This window comes from Caretta caretta, chromosome 3 (assembly GCF_965140235.1).
Source record: "Caretta caretta isolate rCarCar2 chromosome 3, rCarCar1.hap1, whole genome shotgun sequence".
NCBI classification, from domain to species: Eukaryota; Metazoa; Chordata; order Testudines; family Cheloniidae; genus Caretta; species Caretta caretta.
This window is the reverse complement of record NC_134208.1, coordinates 814,765-830,644: the sequence shown is the minus strand read 5'-3', so window position 1 is coordinate 830,644 and position 15,880 is coordinate 814,765. Positions and strand designations below refer to the sequence as shown.

Sequence of the window (15,880 nt, the reverse complement as noted above, 5' to 3'; positions counted from 1 at the left end):
CGTGGCACTCCGGCAGGATGGGTGCTGCCGCGTCTCCTTTGCTGGAGCAGGGGGCTCAGTATTGCTCACAACCCCCTGGCCGTGGCCAAGCCCCCCAAAGAGTGAGGCCAGCTACCCAAACTGACTTTAATGCTGTTATACACAATATAAATTACACAGCCTTGAGACGCACCCTGGGTCAGTGGGCCCGGCCAGCCTCCCCCCGCCCTCCCTCCCTGCTATACCCAAGGATGCTGGAGGGAAGGGGCCACGCTTGGTGGTCACAGACAGGCTGCCTTGCGGGCTGGTGGCAGCAGCTACGCTGTGCCCCGAGTGCTCGGCCTCCTGGCCCCTGAGCCCCCATTGCCAAGGCGGGGCTGGCCCAGGCCGAAGGGCTCCGAGGAACAGCTGTGTGTGTGTGTGTGTGGGGGGGGTGTCTATTCCCTCCCTCAGATAGCAGCTACACACCACTCCCTGCCTTCATGGGGCGCTGCTGGGCCTGCGTCCCACGTGACAGCCCTTCCTGACGCCGGGGAGCTCAGACTAGGCGAGGCTGCTGGGCAGCTGTCATCCTGGCACTGCAGGAAGCAGAGGTGCAGCTGGCCCCAGCCCAGGTTACCGGGCGGCAATGGGTCTGAATTCCTGCTTCCCACCCGAGGCCAGGCCCAGCCGGCATGGGGCGGGGGGAATCTGCAGCACTGCTGGGCCCTGCCCCCCTGGCCCGCCAACCCCCACCCAGCACTCCAGCCCCCTACGGCCAGGCCCTTGCCCCTCGCCATGCTCCCTAGGAAGGGACAGGCCCAGCAAGGCCGTGCCACCAGGCTGTTGGGCTGGCAGGGGCCACCCCACCCCACGGAGCAGCCCGTCGGCCCTGGGCCAGGCCTAGGGCAGGGGGGCAGCGGGGGGCGGCAGGGCCGGCCGGGGCTTGGCGGCCGGGGGGCCGGCCCAGCCGGCGGCCGCGGGGCCGTGGACCTTCTGGTGGCGCTTGTAGTTGTCCCAGTGGCCGGTGGTGTAGGGGCAGAGCCGGCAGCGGAAGGGCTTCTCGCCCGTGTGGCGCAGCATGTGACGCTTGAGGTTCATGCTCTGGTTGCAGCGGTAGCTGCAGAGGCCGCAGCGGAAGGGCTTGTCGCCCGAGTGGGTGCGGCCGTGCCGCTTGAGGTTGGCCAGGTTGCCGCAGGCGTAGGCACAGAGCTGGCATTTGTAGGGCCGCTCGCCCGTATGCACCCGCTGGTGCCGCTTGAGGTTGTCCAGGTGGGCGGAGGCATAGGGGCAGAGGGGGCAGGGGAAGGGCTTCTCGCCGCTGTGCGTCTTCATGTGGCGGGCCAGGTGGTTGGGGTAGCGGGTGGCGAAGGGGCACAGGCTGCAGGAGAAGCCCTTGGGGCCGCTCGCGGGCGGGCTGCCGCTCAGCACGGCCAGGCTGCAGCGGCTGCAGACCTGCTCGACCAGGCTCTCGTCCGGCGCCAAGCCGTCGGCCAGCACCAGCCCGCACGTGCGGCAGGTGAAGGGGAAGAGCAGCTCCGGCAGGGCGTCCGCCTCGTCGGCTCGCAGGCGGGCGCAGCCCGGCGGGAGGGGGCTGCCCGCACTGCTCGGGCGCAGGCTCGGCTCCGGCAGCAGCGGCTCTGCAGGACAGGCAGAGGGCAGCTGTGAGACTGGGGGGCGGGGACCTCCCCCCCCCGTGTCCAGCCCCCTGCTCCCTTCCCCATGCCCTGCGCCTCCCCGCCCGGTCCCCCACAGAACAAATCAAGGGGGGAAGGGCAGCCCCCGGTTCCAATGCACCCCCCTCAACGCTCCCTGCTCCCCCGGCTGCTGGCCACGGAAATCACGAACGGCGCTCTGGGGACGAAGGCATTGCACAGTCTCCTCCCCAGGGCGCGTGCCAGGTGGGGTAGGAGTGGGCCCAGGAGGGGAAATGCCCCAGCTGCTTGACGGAGCCCTTGGGGCTCAGCGTGTGGGGAGTGGGCTGGGCTCCCAGGCCAGGTCAGCGGAGCTGGGCCTGAGACTTGGCCAGAGACAACTCCGCTCCCCCCAGATCCCACAGAGCCTCACTGGAAGCTCGTGGCCACACCAGGTCCCGGAGGGGCTGGAGTCGGGCTTCTCTGCGGGGCCCTGCAGCCCCACCCTGGAGCTGCCTGCGCCGGCCCCCCTACCTTGGGCCTTGTCCTGGCAGCCGGGCGCCTCCTCGGCCGGGCGATGGCGCAGCATGTGCCGCGTGAGGCTGCGGCTCTGGGTGCAGCGGTACTCGCAGGCGCTGCACTGGAAGGGCTGATCCTGGCTGTGGGTACGCTCGTGGCGCCGCAGGTTGCCCAGGCTGCTGCAGGCGAAGCCGCAGGCCTGGCAGCGGTAGGGCCTCTCGCCCGTGTGCGTGCGCTTGTGCCGGGTCAGGTTCACCAGCTGGGCCGAGGCATAGTCACAGTGCGGGCACTGGAAAGGCTTCTCGCCGTTGTGGGTCTTCAGGTGGCGCTTGAGGTGGCTGGAGTAGTGGGAGGCGAAGGGGCAGAGCTGGCAGGAGTAGACCACACGCTGGCCCTCCTCCCCCGCACACCGAGGGCAGCTCTGCCCCAAGCGCACGGCCAGCTGCAGGCCACACCGGGGGCAAGGCGAGGCTGGGGGGCCAGGCTCCCGCCCCTCCTCGGGGTCACTCTCCACGCTCAGCTGCCGGTAGCTGGAGGAGTAGTCGTCGTCGCTCAGCGAGTAGGCCGGGATGGTGATCTTCCCCACCAGGGAGTCCACTGCAAATGCCGCAGGGAGAGGGGAGCAGTCAGCCCAGAGGCCCCGCAGGCCTGAACAGACACCCCCAGCAGCCACCCACAAGCCCCTCCCCTCTGGGCTGGACATAAGAACGGCCAGGCCGGGTCAGCCCCGTGGGCCAGCTAGCCCAGAGTCCTGTCTTCCGCCAGCGGCCGGTGCCCCAGAGGGAATGAATAGAACAGCCATTTTCACGTGAGCCAGACCCTGTCATCACTCCCAGCATTTGGCAGCCAGAGGCTAGGGGACACCCAGAGTGTGGGGTTGTGTCCTGACCACATTGGCTAATAGCCATTGATGGACCTGTCCTCCAGGAACTTATCTCGTTCTTTTTGACCCATTATAGTCTTGGCCGTCACAATATCCCCAGGTTGGCTGCGCTGTGTGGAGAAACACTTCCTCCTGTTCGTTTTAAACCTGGTGACTATTCATTTTATTGGTGGCCCCTGGTTCTTGTGTTACGAGAAGGCAAAAATAACACATCCGTATTTACTTTCTCCACACCTGTCATGCTTTTATAGACCTCTCTCAGATCCCCCCTTAGTCTCCTCTTTTCCAAGCTGAAAAGTCCCAGTCTTGTTAATCTCTCCTCATGCAGCAGCCGTTCCAGACCCCTCATCATTTTTGTTGCTCTTTTCTGTACCTTTTCCCATTCCAATATCTCTCTTTTGAGATGGGGCGACCACATCTGCACACAGCACTCAAGCAGTGGGCGTACCAGGGATTTATATAGAGGCAACGTGATATTTTCTTACTATCCAGCCCTCTCCTAATGGTTCCTGTGTTCTCTTTGCCGTTTTGACTGCTGCTGCACATTGAGGGGATGTTTTCAGAGAACTATCCACAGTGACTCCAAGATCTCTTTCTTGAGTGGTAACAGCTAATTTAGACCCCATCACTGTATATGAAGAGTGGGGATTATGTTTTCCAATGTGCATTACTTTGCATTGAGCGACATTGAATTTCACCTGCCATTTCGCTGCCTAGTCACCCAGTTTTGTGAGACCCCTTCGTAGCTCTTCGCAGTCTGCCTGGGACTTTGCCACCTCAGTGTTTACACCTTTTCCCCCCACATCCTTTATGAATGTGTTGACTGGCTCTGGCCCCACTGCAGGAGCCCCCCCCACAACCAGGAATAGCTCTTCATGAGCCCCTCCTCTTGGGGCGGGGCAGGGCCCACCCACCAGGCCATGGGGGCATTTGCACATGACAGCCCAGCAGACACCAGTTCCCAACAGCTGGGCCTGCCTCTGTGCAACCGCACTGGTTCCCTCTACACCTGCTGGCCAGGCCCTCTAAGAGGCCATTATACCAGCATGAGAGCTGGCAAGGGGGCTGGCTGTACCTGCACTGATCGCCCACCAAGCAGGGTCACCCCATGGCAAGGGCATGGCCAAAGCCAGGCAGCTGAGCTGAGAGAACCATCCCTGCTGGACAGATGGCGGTCAGGGGCAATGCCAATGGGCTATATGCTGTTAAACTGGCAGCCTGGGCCAAGGGCGCTCCAGGCTTGCATCCAGTGGCCACCAGAGCAGGAGCCAGATGAAGACAGCTGCCCTCCAGGCCCTGAGAGAGGCTGGAGCAGCCCACGGACACACACTGGGCCAGCGAGCTTTGCAGCAGTGGGCTCACGGAAATGGCATCTTCCCAGACAGCCCTGCTGCTCTAACAAAGCCGAACCCTTATCTTCTATGATTCATGTCCCTGCAGCTTCCCCAAGTCTCCCCCCACCCCTGAAAACAGATTCAGTAGGGGAGGTGCTGCAGTTTCACCTTTTGCCCACCAGGGGGTGCTGTGGCACCAGAAGAAAAGGCAGCTGGCTCCAGGCTGGAGCAACGAGCCGCAGAGAGGGAGGGGGCAGCTGCTGCCTTCTTATAGTGCTCTGCCTGCGGAGCCAGGTGAGGAGACAGGATGTGAGGGGGACGACCAGAGTGGGGCACGTGAGCCAGTGAAGTGACAGCATTGAGCCAGGGACAGAACGGGAGTGGGGGTGCAGGAACACCTGGGGATGGGGGGGGGGAGGAGACGGCTGAGCAGGGGTGCAGGGACACCTGGGGACTGGGGCAGATGTGCCTGACTGAATGGGAGAGGTCAGGGGTCAGCCAGGGTCTGCATGGAGAAGCTCCCTAACAACATCCCCCAACCCTGCCAAAAAAACAACAACAAAAAAAACCCTGTTCCATACTTCTCCCACCCACACCTAACAACCCTCCAGGTTCACTCCCAGGCTCCTGCCCAGCAATTACTTCTCTCTCTCTCTCTCAGCTCTTCCGTTACCCCTGGCTTCCCCCAGCCTTTGCACTGCTTCTGAGGGGTGCGGGAAATACGGTTCTGTGTTGTAGTTTAAATGAATTATTATTCAAAGGTCTATATTAATATGCCTAGTAAGGAATCTATTTGTCAAAAAACATTTCCTGAATCTTTTGTGTTGTCAGTATTGTTACAGACATACTTGCTGACAGGTATTTTGAAATCAGTTTCAATTATTTTGGTCATTTGTTATATTGTGTTATTTTGACAAATAAAATATGCAGAATTTTAAAATATTGCACGCAGAATTTTTAATTTTTTGTCACAGAATTCCACCAGAAGTAGTGTCCCTAACCCTTTAACTGGGACTGGATGACAGGGGATAGATCACTCGATAACTGCTCTGTTCCGTTCATTCCTCTGGAGCATCTGTCACTGGCCACTATTGCTCTGACCCAGTATGGCCGTTATGTTCACTTTCTATAATATCAGTCTGGAGTTCCTCTCCTCAACTCCATCCGAGGACCTCTGACCTTGCTTCCATCCCTTACTCTCCACTGAAACTGCTCTTGCTGAAATCTCTGATGACCTTTCCCTAGCCAAACCTCAGAACCAGCACTCCATCCTCGCCCTCCTTGAGCTGTTAGCTGCCTTTCATACTGCTGACCATGCTCTTCTGCTTGAAGCAGTGTCTTGCCTTGGTTTCCATGACCGTCCTCTCCTGGTTCTCCTAGTGCTCCATGTGCTCATTCAGCACAACCTTTGGGGGATCGTCTCTTTCTGGGGGGGGTTCCACAGGGCTCTGTGCTTGGTCCCCTTCTCTTCTCCCTGCACACCTTATCTCTGGGTCATATCTGCAAACACACATTCAACTACCATCTCCATTGTGACGGCTCACGGATCTACTGCTACTCCACACCTGTCTCCTGCCAAACTACGCCTCGGCCTCTCTTGCTGACATCTCCTCGTGGATGCGTAGCCATCAAATAAAGTGCAACATGGCTAAAACAGAGCTTCCTCATCTTCCCCACGTCATCTGCCCTGCCACCTCCTTTCTGGATCGCTGAAGACACCTCCACCATCCAGCTGTCAATCAGGCCCATCACCTGAGCATCGTCTTCGACTCGGACCTCATTCTAGGCCCTCACTTGCAGGCTGTGTCTAAATCTTGCAGATTCTTTCTGCACAACAGCTCTCAGATCCAGCCTAATCTGTTCATCCGCCCAACTAAAACCTTCCGCCAGGCTCACATCTTAGTTACTACAACATCCTGCCCTCTGGCCTTGCAAAGGCAACCTTGTCCCACTCAGATCCATTCGGAATTCTGCTGCAAAGATCTCTGTCCTAGTCTGGCGCCCTCTGACCATGGTGCTCTCTGAATCCCTCCACTGGCTCCCCCTTCTCTACCGCACCAAACCATCTGTGCAGAGCCGAGAAAGCAAAGACAAGCAATCTCTCTCTCACTCGCAGCCAAAGGTCAACTCCTGCAGCTGATCAACCACTAGCACCCACCCGTTACATTTTAAACAAGCACCCCAGTGTTTTCTCCCTGGCTGCCTCTCACTTGGGGAGGTCCCTGAAAAGTTCCACTAAACTCATTACCCTCCTTCGGCACCCGCTTTGCTCTGAGGCCTGTGAAAACTCAGCCCACTGGCCATCATGCTGACCAATACAGTTGCACTGTTCCCTTGTACCCCCACCGTCGTCTGTGTCCACTTCTTGTCTTAGGCCAGAGTGGGCAAACTATGGCCCGCGGGCCACATCCAGCCCACAGGACCATCCAGCCCCGCCCCTGAGCTCCCGGCCAGGGAGGCTAGACCCTGGCCCCTCCCCTGGAGCCACGCCACCGTGCGGGCAGTGCGGCTTGCGCCTGCCCACCTCCCAGGCTTTCCAATAAGTCTGTCCTGCCACTCTGAGCGGCATGGTAAGGGGGGTGGGGGGAGGTGGGGGTTGGATATTGTGCAGGAGGTCCTGGGGGGCAGTTGGGGACAGGGGGCGGTTGGATGCAGTGACAGTTCGGGGCGGGGGGGGAGGGGGGAACAGGACGCAGTCAGGAGACAGGGAGTGGTGGATGGGGGGAACAGGGAGGTTGGATGGGGACAAGGAGTGGGGGGGTAGATGGATGGGTCGGGGTCCCAGGGGGCCTGTCAGGGGGCAGGGGTGTGGATAGGGGTTGGGGCAGTCAGGGGACGGGAAATGGGGGGGTTGGATGGGGGTGGGGTCCCAGGGGGGCGGTTGGGGCAGGGGGTCCCAGGAGGGGGCGGTCAAGGGACAAAGAGTGAGGAGCAAGGGCGGTTGGATGGGTCGGAGGTTCTGAGGGGGGCAGTCAGGGGGTGGGAAGTGGGAGGGGGCGGATGGGGGCAGGGACCAGGCTGTTTGGGGAGGCACAGCTTTCCCTACCCGGCCCTCCATACTGTTTCACAACCCCGATGTGGCCCTCGGGCCAAAAAGTTTGCCCACCCCCGTCTTAGGCAGCCAGCGCTTTGGGACAGGGCGTTCTGGCTGTACAGCCCCTAGTACAATAGGAGCCTGGTCCCTAGCTACGCTCCTCGGCACGATGAGAACACAAATGAATAATACGAAGAGGGGCTATCTTCAAGGACAATGCCCACCCTGGCACAGGAGTCAAAGTAGGTCGCTAAAGGATGGGGGCAGGGCAAACATACTGAGCAATTGGAATTGCTTGAGAAGCTGGGCTCACTAACCCAGCCAAACGTACAATCCTGCATCCAGGGACACAGAGTTACAGCTCGGGGGACTATCCTGAGACCAGAGAGTCACAACAGGACTTGGGTATCTACTCTGACCTCTAACTGACCAAGTGCTCCCAGCGGGACGCTCCACTGGAACAACTGGCTGCGGTGGATTCTCCAGCCCTTGACGCTTTTAGGCCAAGGCTTGGCGTAGGTCTACAAGCGCCACTCCAGCTCTTCTGGACGTTGAGCCCAAGGCAGGAATCACTGGGCGGGTTCTCTGGCCTGCATGATGCAGGAGGTCAGAGTAGATGATCACAATGGTCCCTTCCACCAAGAGAGCTCTGCATCCTCTGCGACTACCCCAGAGAGAGCCCCTGTGCTGCAGGGACCTACATGCAAACCGCTGTGGGTCCAGGCGCAGGGCGGAGAGCAGGCCCACTCGCACAGCAGCGGAGCTCGAGGGATCTGCCCAGGGGAGGCTGAGGGACAGCTCTGGTTAGAGCAGGCCCCAGTGTGACCAGCTCTGGGGAACCTGCCAAGGCTCCTGCACTGTTTAGTAGGGAGGGCCCAGCCCTTGTCCCAGTGCCACTCTGCCAAGCTCTCTTCTCACCCACTGCACTGGGAGCCCACGTAGCGCTTGGCAATGACACCTGCTGAGCCTCGGCCAGACTCCAAACCAAGAGCAGAGGGCTAGCGAACACCAGGAGGAGACAGAGTTGCATGGCAGTGCGGGGCCAGCAGTCAGACGGGCATCCAGGGCAAACCCTATCAGCACACCCAGCTGAGCACACGACCCAGCCTCTGCACCACTAACCCCCAGAAACCTTTGCAGCATCATTGCACGTTGCCCCAGAGACCTTGGAGTGCTCTGCACAGGTCAGAGCCGCTATCTGGTCTGCAGATAGGGGCACGGAGGTACAGAGTGTGGAACTTGCCACAGGTCATTGACAGAGGCAGAAAGACATCCTGGCTGCCAGCCCAGGGCCCCGCCACAGGGACACTGCCTCTTATGGTCACCTGCCTAAATGACATCTCTGCATCGATCTTCACTGTTGGGGTAATGGAGACTCCTCAAGCAACATTACTCTGCTGATTGGAGCTCAGAGATTGAAGGCCATTGCAACCATCGAGTGTGATCATCTGTAGAACAAGTCCTAGACCCTCCTCCAGGGACTCCTGCATCAAGCCCAGAACTGGTGGCTGAGCCAGAGCAGATCTTCAAAAAAGAAGTGTGCCCAATCTTCTAACTTGTCCCAGGGCTGGAGAAACATCTGCACCTTATTTCCAAGCTGAATTTCTCCAGTTTCAGCTCCCAGCCACTGGCTCTCCTCCTGCCTTTGTCTGCCAGACTGAAGAGCCATCTGCTAGGAGAATCTCTTCCCTAGAGAGGTGCTTTTAGATCATGCTCTAGTCACCTCTTCACTTTCCCTTGGTTGAGCTAAATAAACTGAGCTTCTTCAGTCTCTGGCTGCAAAGCAGGCTTTCCAGATCTCAGATCATTCTTGTGGCTCTTCACTGAATTCCTTCCAATTCATCAATATCCTGTCTGCAGCATGGGCGCAGCATCCAGTGACGGTTTCACTGATGCCACACACAGAGGTAATACCACCTGCCGGCTCACACATCCAAGGATCACGTTAGCCTCTTCACTGCAGGGTGGCCCTGGGAGCCGACGATCAGCTGGCCCACAAGTCATTTCCTGAGTCCCTGCTTTCTGGGAAGCTCCTCTGGCTCGTGAGCAGGATGATGCTCTGTGCTGGTAGATAGACAGCCTTGCATTTGGCGGTGTTAGAGACAGATGATGTTGAAAGGACACCTGTTGCTGCAGGATCCCACTGACGCCTGGCATGGCCCTGCGAGGATGCCAGGACCAGGGAGTTCTGCTGTGTGCATAGACATGACTTCATTTAAAACATACATTACAAATGCGTAGCTGGGAGGTACAGCTCTGAGAAGCCAGGAATCCATCTATCTTCTAAGGGTTTTATACAGCCACGCATAGCACCCGCTGAGCATCTTCCACGCCAGCTCAACAGCTCCAGCTGCACTCTCAGGGATTCTCTTTTCAGGGCCAGGACTCTGCTTGGGGCAGGTCTGGGGGAGTTGGGCGCGGGTGGGAAGAGAGGAGGGTGTTCCACCTGTGTTCCTTCTGACAGAGGAAGGCTTGGCACATTTCCTAGATGACTGGAGGTCACATTCCCCTGATCTCTTCTAGAATTTTGTTCCTTGGCCAGGTCCCCTCCACTGCAAATGCTCTGCCACACTGTTCCTGCACTCTGATCTGCACTGGCCCAGAAGAGCACAGCTCTTGGGGTGGTTCATAGATAAATTTGGTCTGTGATGTGCCTAGGGCTTGATCCATTGGAAGTACAGAGCTGGAACTGCCTGGACACCTGACTGCCCCCGAGCGCATGCATGACAGTAGTCTGCAGCTACAGAAGCATGTGCTGTTTTACCAAGGGATTGTGTCTCATTCAGTGCACAGAATGAATGGACAAGGAATGAGGCAGCTGTTCAATATTTCTGTTTATCCTCCTAATTCAGCACAAGAGCCACGGCCTCATTTACTGCACACCATCCAGACACGGAATGACTGACTGCTCCCGGGCTTGTGTGTGTTACTTATCCCTGGAGTTCTGGAGCCCAGCAAGCATTCCTTCACCCCCCATTTTACAAACAGGGATACGGGGCACAAGCAGGCTCCTGGCTGATCAGTGCTGGGTTTGCTGCACTGACATAGCTGTGTGGCCAACCCTGGTCAGCACAGGAGTGCAGCACATACACCGAAGGTCACTGCCCACAGCCCCAGGGCAGGAAGGGAATCCAGATCTTTGGGGTCTGTCCATCCAGGCTGCCTCCGCCAGCACACTCCTGGCTCCGCCACCCGGCACAGGACTTGCAGCAGCCTCAGGCCCATTTCCCCACAGCCCTGCCTGGCGAACTCGCCACGGCCTTGCAGCGACAGGTAGCACGTGACGCCGTCCCTAGTTATGGGCCATCGCAACCCACGTGCATGAAGGGCACCCAGGCGACTGTAGTGCTCTCATATCTTGACTTCATCCACGTGCTCTCGCGGTCTCTCTCTCTCTCTCGACTTGCCTGTGCTTTTTACAGTGACGAACAAAGCCCCTCCCAGAGGCCAGGCAGCTCAGCCCCCCACCCAGCCCGTTTCATAAGGAAGAAAGCAGGCCTGCTCCTGGGCCCTGCCTCGCTCGGAAGGCACCATCACAGACCCTGCCTTTCCTCTGCACAGAGCTCAGCGGTCGTGCACGTGTCCCACAGGAACCCGGGCCACCTCCGAGGGAGTGGAGCCCCCACCACATGGCAGTACAAGAGCCCAGAGCAAGGGGTCAGAGCCACCCCATCCCCCTCTCACCCGACCTAGGCAAGCGCCAGCCCTGCCTCCACATGGGTCCCAGGGTCCCAGCTAATTAGGCACCTGGGCAGCGTGAGGGCAGATAAAAGTCGATGCAGCCAAGGGTGGGTGAGGCACATGCCCTGCCCAGCCTCTCCCCACCCAGAGTCTCAGGGGACACACGTAGGGGTGCTGGGTCCTGCGGGTAGTGCTCCCTTATGGCCCCAGGGGGCTCTGGGGACAGAACTTCACAGCTCCCGCTCCCCAAGAAGCCCTAGCAGCAGCCGTTGGGCACGACAGAGGTTCCCCATCCTGCTTGGGATGGAGGTGACTGCAGCGAGGGGCCTGTGCCAGGTCCCCAGGACCAACTTCCTCCCCAAAACTCCAAGCACAGGGCCAACTCCCTCCCCTCTTTCCTCCCTCAATTAGCAACAACAGTTGCTGCCTGGACTACCAGCCTCCCAGTGCCCAGCAGAGAGCTCAGGCCTGCTGGCTCGCCAGCCACTCCCTCCTCCTGAGTGCAGGTCCTGCACTCGGGTCTAGCGGAGAGCTACCCTCACCCAGCTCCAATGAAGCAAGCTCCCATTTCACTGCAGGCCTACAGGGTCCCTCTGGAAAACACAAGCAGCCCACAGACAAACCTTCCGAGTCTTTCTCAAAGCCCATGATCCTGTCGCTGCTGTCCTCAAACTCCAGGTCCTGGCCCAGCAGCAGGTCACTCTGCAGCACCAGGCCCCCTCCTGGCGTCTCCTCAAGAGTGTCTTCAGTGTCCACTGCAACACACGGAGCGCCAGCCAGTTACTGCTGGGGCACAAGGAAATGCGCTATCACAGGCTGAGGACTTGAGCGCCCAGCTCTCTTCTTTGCCGCCGCGCAACCATGGGAGGCACGGGAAATGGACGTTACTCTAGTGTCTGGGAGCCCGCGGCTTCGGCAGTGGCTCCAGGGAGAGTCCTCCACATGCTACCAGCTGCATGTGAAGTGCCCTCCAAGCCTCCCATCATACAGCACGGAGAAAAAGGTGAAACCCTCAGTCCCAATGCCCCTCCTCAGGCTGCCTTCAGCGTCACGGATCAGAGCTCCCACGGCACGCAGGGGAACTAGGCAAGACAAGGGAAGACTGGGGCAGCAGAGTGAAACAAATGCAGGCACCTCCCTTTCCCCATGCAGCAGGGACTTCACACCCGCTTCCTGCGTGAAGAGAAAATTATACCCGAGGGGACTGGAGAAGCACTGATAGCCAGTAGAGGAGCCAGCCGCCCAGCCAGGCCTGCAGGGTGGAGCTCACCAATGCCCTCAGGCCACTCTGCAGGGCAGAAGCACTGCAAGTAAAAGGTCCAGGCACACCCCCGCACTCCAGCAGCCAGCGACAGCAAAGGGCCTAGCCAGCACTGTGACCACCTACACACAACTAGCGTTGCTGGTCCCAACAGGGTGGGGAACTTGGCAAGCTCTGTCCCCACATCCCAAAGCCTAACGCCTCTGCAGACAAGCCACAATGCTGCCGGGAGACTCAGGTGACCAGATTAGGTTTCACTGCACCAGGGAGTTGCCAGTGTAGTCCAGGGGACGCTGAGCACAGCTGGGTGGTGGGAGAGAGATTGTGCTGGCTTGTGTGAGCCCCGGGATGTGCAGCTTTCGCCCCACTACAGTCCTGACCTAGCCCAACGTCTACGGCCTTTGAGCCACGCCAGCTATCCAGCCTTCACCGGCTTGCTCCCTTGGTGCTGGTGGGGAACTGAAACCCAAAGCAACTGGCCCAGGGCCACACAGGGAGCCCATGGCAGAACACAGACTGGCTCCCAGGACAGCACCCTGCCCATGCAAGTTATTCCACCAAAGCCCATTGGTGGTCAGATGTTGGGTTCTGCCATTCCACACACCCTTTCCTGCTCGTCCCCCTGCCACGTGGAGGCCTTCAGGAGAGGAGCCTGGAGCCATCTGCCTTGTATATTTCACTGGGAGGGGAGGAAGAACAGCTTCCCTGCTGGCTATTCCTCACCTGCTAAGAAATCAGAGATTCTGCTGCCCGAAAGGAACCGCTCACACAGCTCCTCTACCAGGGCTGGGGAGCTGCCCACGTATTCCCCCCTCCCGCCCCCGTACCCCCCAAGAGCTCTATCCCAGGCTATGGCTGCACCATGAGCTAAGACTGAGATTCCCTTGCTCAGGCTTTCAGTGAGCTAGTGAGAGTATAAACAGCCGTGTGGCCGCAGCGGCATGGCCTGGCTGTGCCAAGTCCATGCCCGAACGTTTCAGCTGTACCTCTGCGGCCGCTGCCCATGCTCCTGCAGCTGGGCTGTGACCTACACTCATGCTAACTTGCTGAGAGCTGGAGCGAGTACAGGACCAGGGAAATCGTCGCCGCACGCTCCTCAGAAGGGAGTGGGGACGTCCCTAAGGGGAGCTTCCTAACAGACCCAATAGGGTCTCCTCCTCCGAGAGGAGAGCTGACCGAGGTCCAGCGTAAGGGAAACGGACAGGACTGAAAGCTGAATGCGCGAGGGTCTGGGGACTGCCTCCGCCTAGATGGGGGGCCGCCTCCCAGTGCCCTACTGCTATGGACACACGGCACCCCTGGGCACAACGGGATCCTTGGGGTCCGCCGCAGCACCTGGCGCCTCGTGTCCCGGCCTCCCCCCTCGGACCGGCAGCGCTGCGCTTGGCTAACGGAGGTTGCAGCCGGGGGCACCGACGCGCCCTCCGGGGCTGCTCTGATGCCGCCTCACCCCAGCGCACCCCCGGGGAGAAGCCTCCGCTCGTTCCCGGGACCCAGGCGGGGTCAGACCGATGGTCCAGCCAGCCCGGTGCCCGGCCCAGGGGTGCCCGGCCCAGGGGTGCCCGGCCCAGGGGTGCCCGGCCCAGGGGTGCCCGGCCCAGGGGTGCCCGGCCCAGGGGTGCCCGGCCCAGGGGTGCCCGAGGGAACGGACAGAGCCGGGCAACGACCGAGCCAGCCACCCCTGCCGGCCACAGCTCCCGTCCCTGACCAGAGGGGACAAAAGCCATGGAGGGACCCCAACAGCTGCGTGCTACTCCCCGCCCCTCTCCCCGCCCCCGGGGCCTCCCCCCCGTGCCCCCCCCCGGGGCCTCCCCACGTCCCCTCCCCCCCAGGGGCCTCCCCACCTCTCCCCCCACGCCCCCCCGGGGCCTCCCCATGTCCCCTCCCCCCCGCTCCCCCCCCGGGGCCTCCCCGCCTCTCCCCCCGCTCCCCCCCGGGGCCTCCCCCCCCGCGCCGGGCCCCCCCGAGGAGACCCGCCCCCCCCACACCTTTCACGGGCTGCGGGTGTCGCTGCTTCCGGCGGGGCATCGTGTCCGGCTCCAGCCCGACCCCGGCCCCGGCTCCGCCGCGCCGCCCCCGCCGCTCATGGGCCCCGCGGCTCGGAGCGGCCGGTGGCTCCGGCCCCACTTCCGCTTCCGGCCGCGGGGGGCGCTGGGAGCCGCGGGGCCCTTCGGGGAAACGGCGGCCGCCGTGACGTCATCGGCGCGCCCACTGCCCGGGGCGGAAGCGGGGCGGGGCCGGGGGGGAAGGGGAGTAGGTGGGGGGGAGGGGAGCGGGGGGCGGTTACCGGGGGCGGGGGGGGAAGGGGAGCGGGGTGGTGTTGGCGGGGGCGGTGGGGATCGGGGGGGTTGGCAGGGGCAGGGGAGCGGGGGCGGTGTTGGCGGGGGTGGGGGTGAAATGGAGGATTGGCGGGGGGGAGGGGGATCGGGGGGGGGTTGGCGGGGGTGGGGGTGAAATGGAGGATTGGCGGGGGGGAGGGGGAGCGGGGTGGTGTTGGCGGGGGTGGGGGTGAAATGGAGGGGGACGGGGGGGAGGGGGATCGGGGGGGGGGTTGGCAGGGGCAGGGGGGCGGTGTTGGCGGGGGTGGGGGTGAAATGGAGGGGGATCGGGGGGGAGGGGGATCGGGGGGGGGGTTGGCAGGGGCAGGGGGGCGGTGTTGGCGGGGGTGGGGGTGAAATGGAGGGGGATCGGGGGGGTTACCAGGGGCAGGCAGGGGCGCTGCAGGTTGGTCCCTGGGGCGATTAAGGCCGGGCCTGGGGGTGACACGAGCCCATCAAGCCCCGCATTGCTTGGCCGCAGCTTCGTCCCCCTGGCGCGGGCTGCCGCTTCCGGGAGACCCCGAGTGTGTTGGGGCGTTTCTGGGGCACCGGCTGCCGCCCAGGGGAGCCCAGCCCCGGCGGAGCCGCAGGGCAGGCCACGGGAGGCGCAGAACCCAGAGGGGGAGACTCTGGGCCTGCGCCGGAAGCAGGACACCTGTGCCCCAATCTGGGGCGCTGTGGGGCCCCCCCAGGCTACAGGGAGCACTTAAGAAAGAGAAGGACGTTGAGGCAAAGAAACCCGGGAGTTCCCCCCAGCCTGTACCGATGCTGCCGGGGGGAGAGCTGCGCCTTGCTGCTAATCCAGACCAGGCACGATCCCGGGCTGCGGGCCTGGCGCAAACTGGTCATCGAAGCAGCCGTCTGTCCATGGGCCCAGCTGCTCCCTCCCAGGGAGTTTGGGTAGGAAATAGCTGAGCAAACTATCCGATCCAGGGAGGCCCACGAAAGCTTATGCTCAAATAAATTGGTTAGTCTCTAAGGTGCAACAAGTCCTCCTGATCTTTTTGCGGCCACAGGCTAACACGGCTGCTATTCTGAAACCTAACAGATGCATCCTCTCACTAAAGGCAGCCACTGTTCCAGAGGACAGAGAGTGGCAAATGTATTTCCTAATTCAAAAAAATTCTCTAGAGTTGATTTCTGTAGGTTCTGTAGGTTTCTGAGACCTACACGGCAGGCAGCCTTACATCACTACCGGGTGATTTGGTTGAAATGATCATTAACAGAACAAAATGCTTGGATCATGACCCAAGAGCCC

At 61.0% G+C, this 15,880-nt stretch overlaps 1 protein-coding gene across 4 annotated transcripts; it reads right to left on the bottom strand.

The window, feature by feature from the left end:
- Window positions 1–112: 112 nt before the first annotated feature.
- Window positions 113–14,447, bottom strand: ZNF513 (zinc finger protein 513). Of its 4 annotated transcripts, none has more exons than XM_075126241.1 (4): window positions 14,293–14,446; window positions 11,667–11,798; window positions 2,127–2,708; window positions 113–1,598 (listed from the first exon to the last, which is right to left on the bottom strand). In XM_075126241.1, exons 1-4 carry the CDS (start codon window positions 14,330–14,332, stop codon window positions 862–864), a joined length of 1,491 nt encoding a protein of 496 aa, XP_074982342.1. In that variant the 5' UTR covers window positions 14,333–14,446; the 3' UTR covers window positions 113–861. The 4 variants fall into 4 exon arrangements, with proteins under 4 accessions (XP_074982342.1, XP_048702116.2, XP_074982344.1 ...); XM_048846159.2 differs by lacking the exon at window positions 14,293–14,446 and adding an exon at window positions 12,909–13,026; XM_075126243.1 differs by lacking the exon at window positions 11,667–11,798 and having other exon boundaries at window positions 14,293–14,447.
- Window positions 14,448–15,880: the final 1,433 nt, after the last annotated feature.

Bases quoted from the DNA above. Each gene is read 5' to 3' on its own strand.
- ZNF513 (XM_048846159.2), bottom strand. From the start codon at position 12,966: ATGGCTCCAGGCTCCTCTCCTGAAGGCCTCCACGTGGCAGGGGGACGA. The intron at 11,799-12,908 runs GTGTGTGGAATG...CGTGTGTTGCAG, and splicing joins AGGGGGACGAGCAGGAAAGG to TGGACACTGAAGACACTCTT. The intron at 1,599-2,126 runs GTAGGGGGGCCG...CCTGTCCTGCAG, and splicing joins CTGCCAGGACAAGGCCCAAG to AGCCGCTGCTGCCGGAGCCG.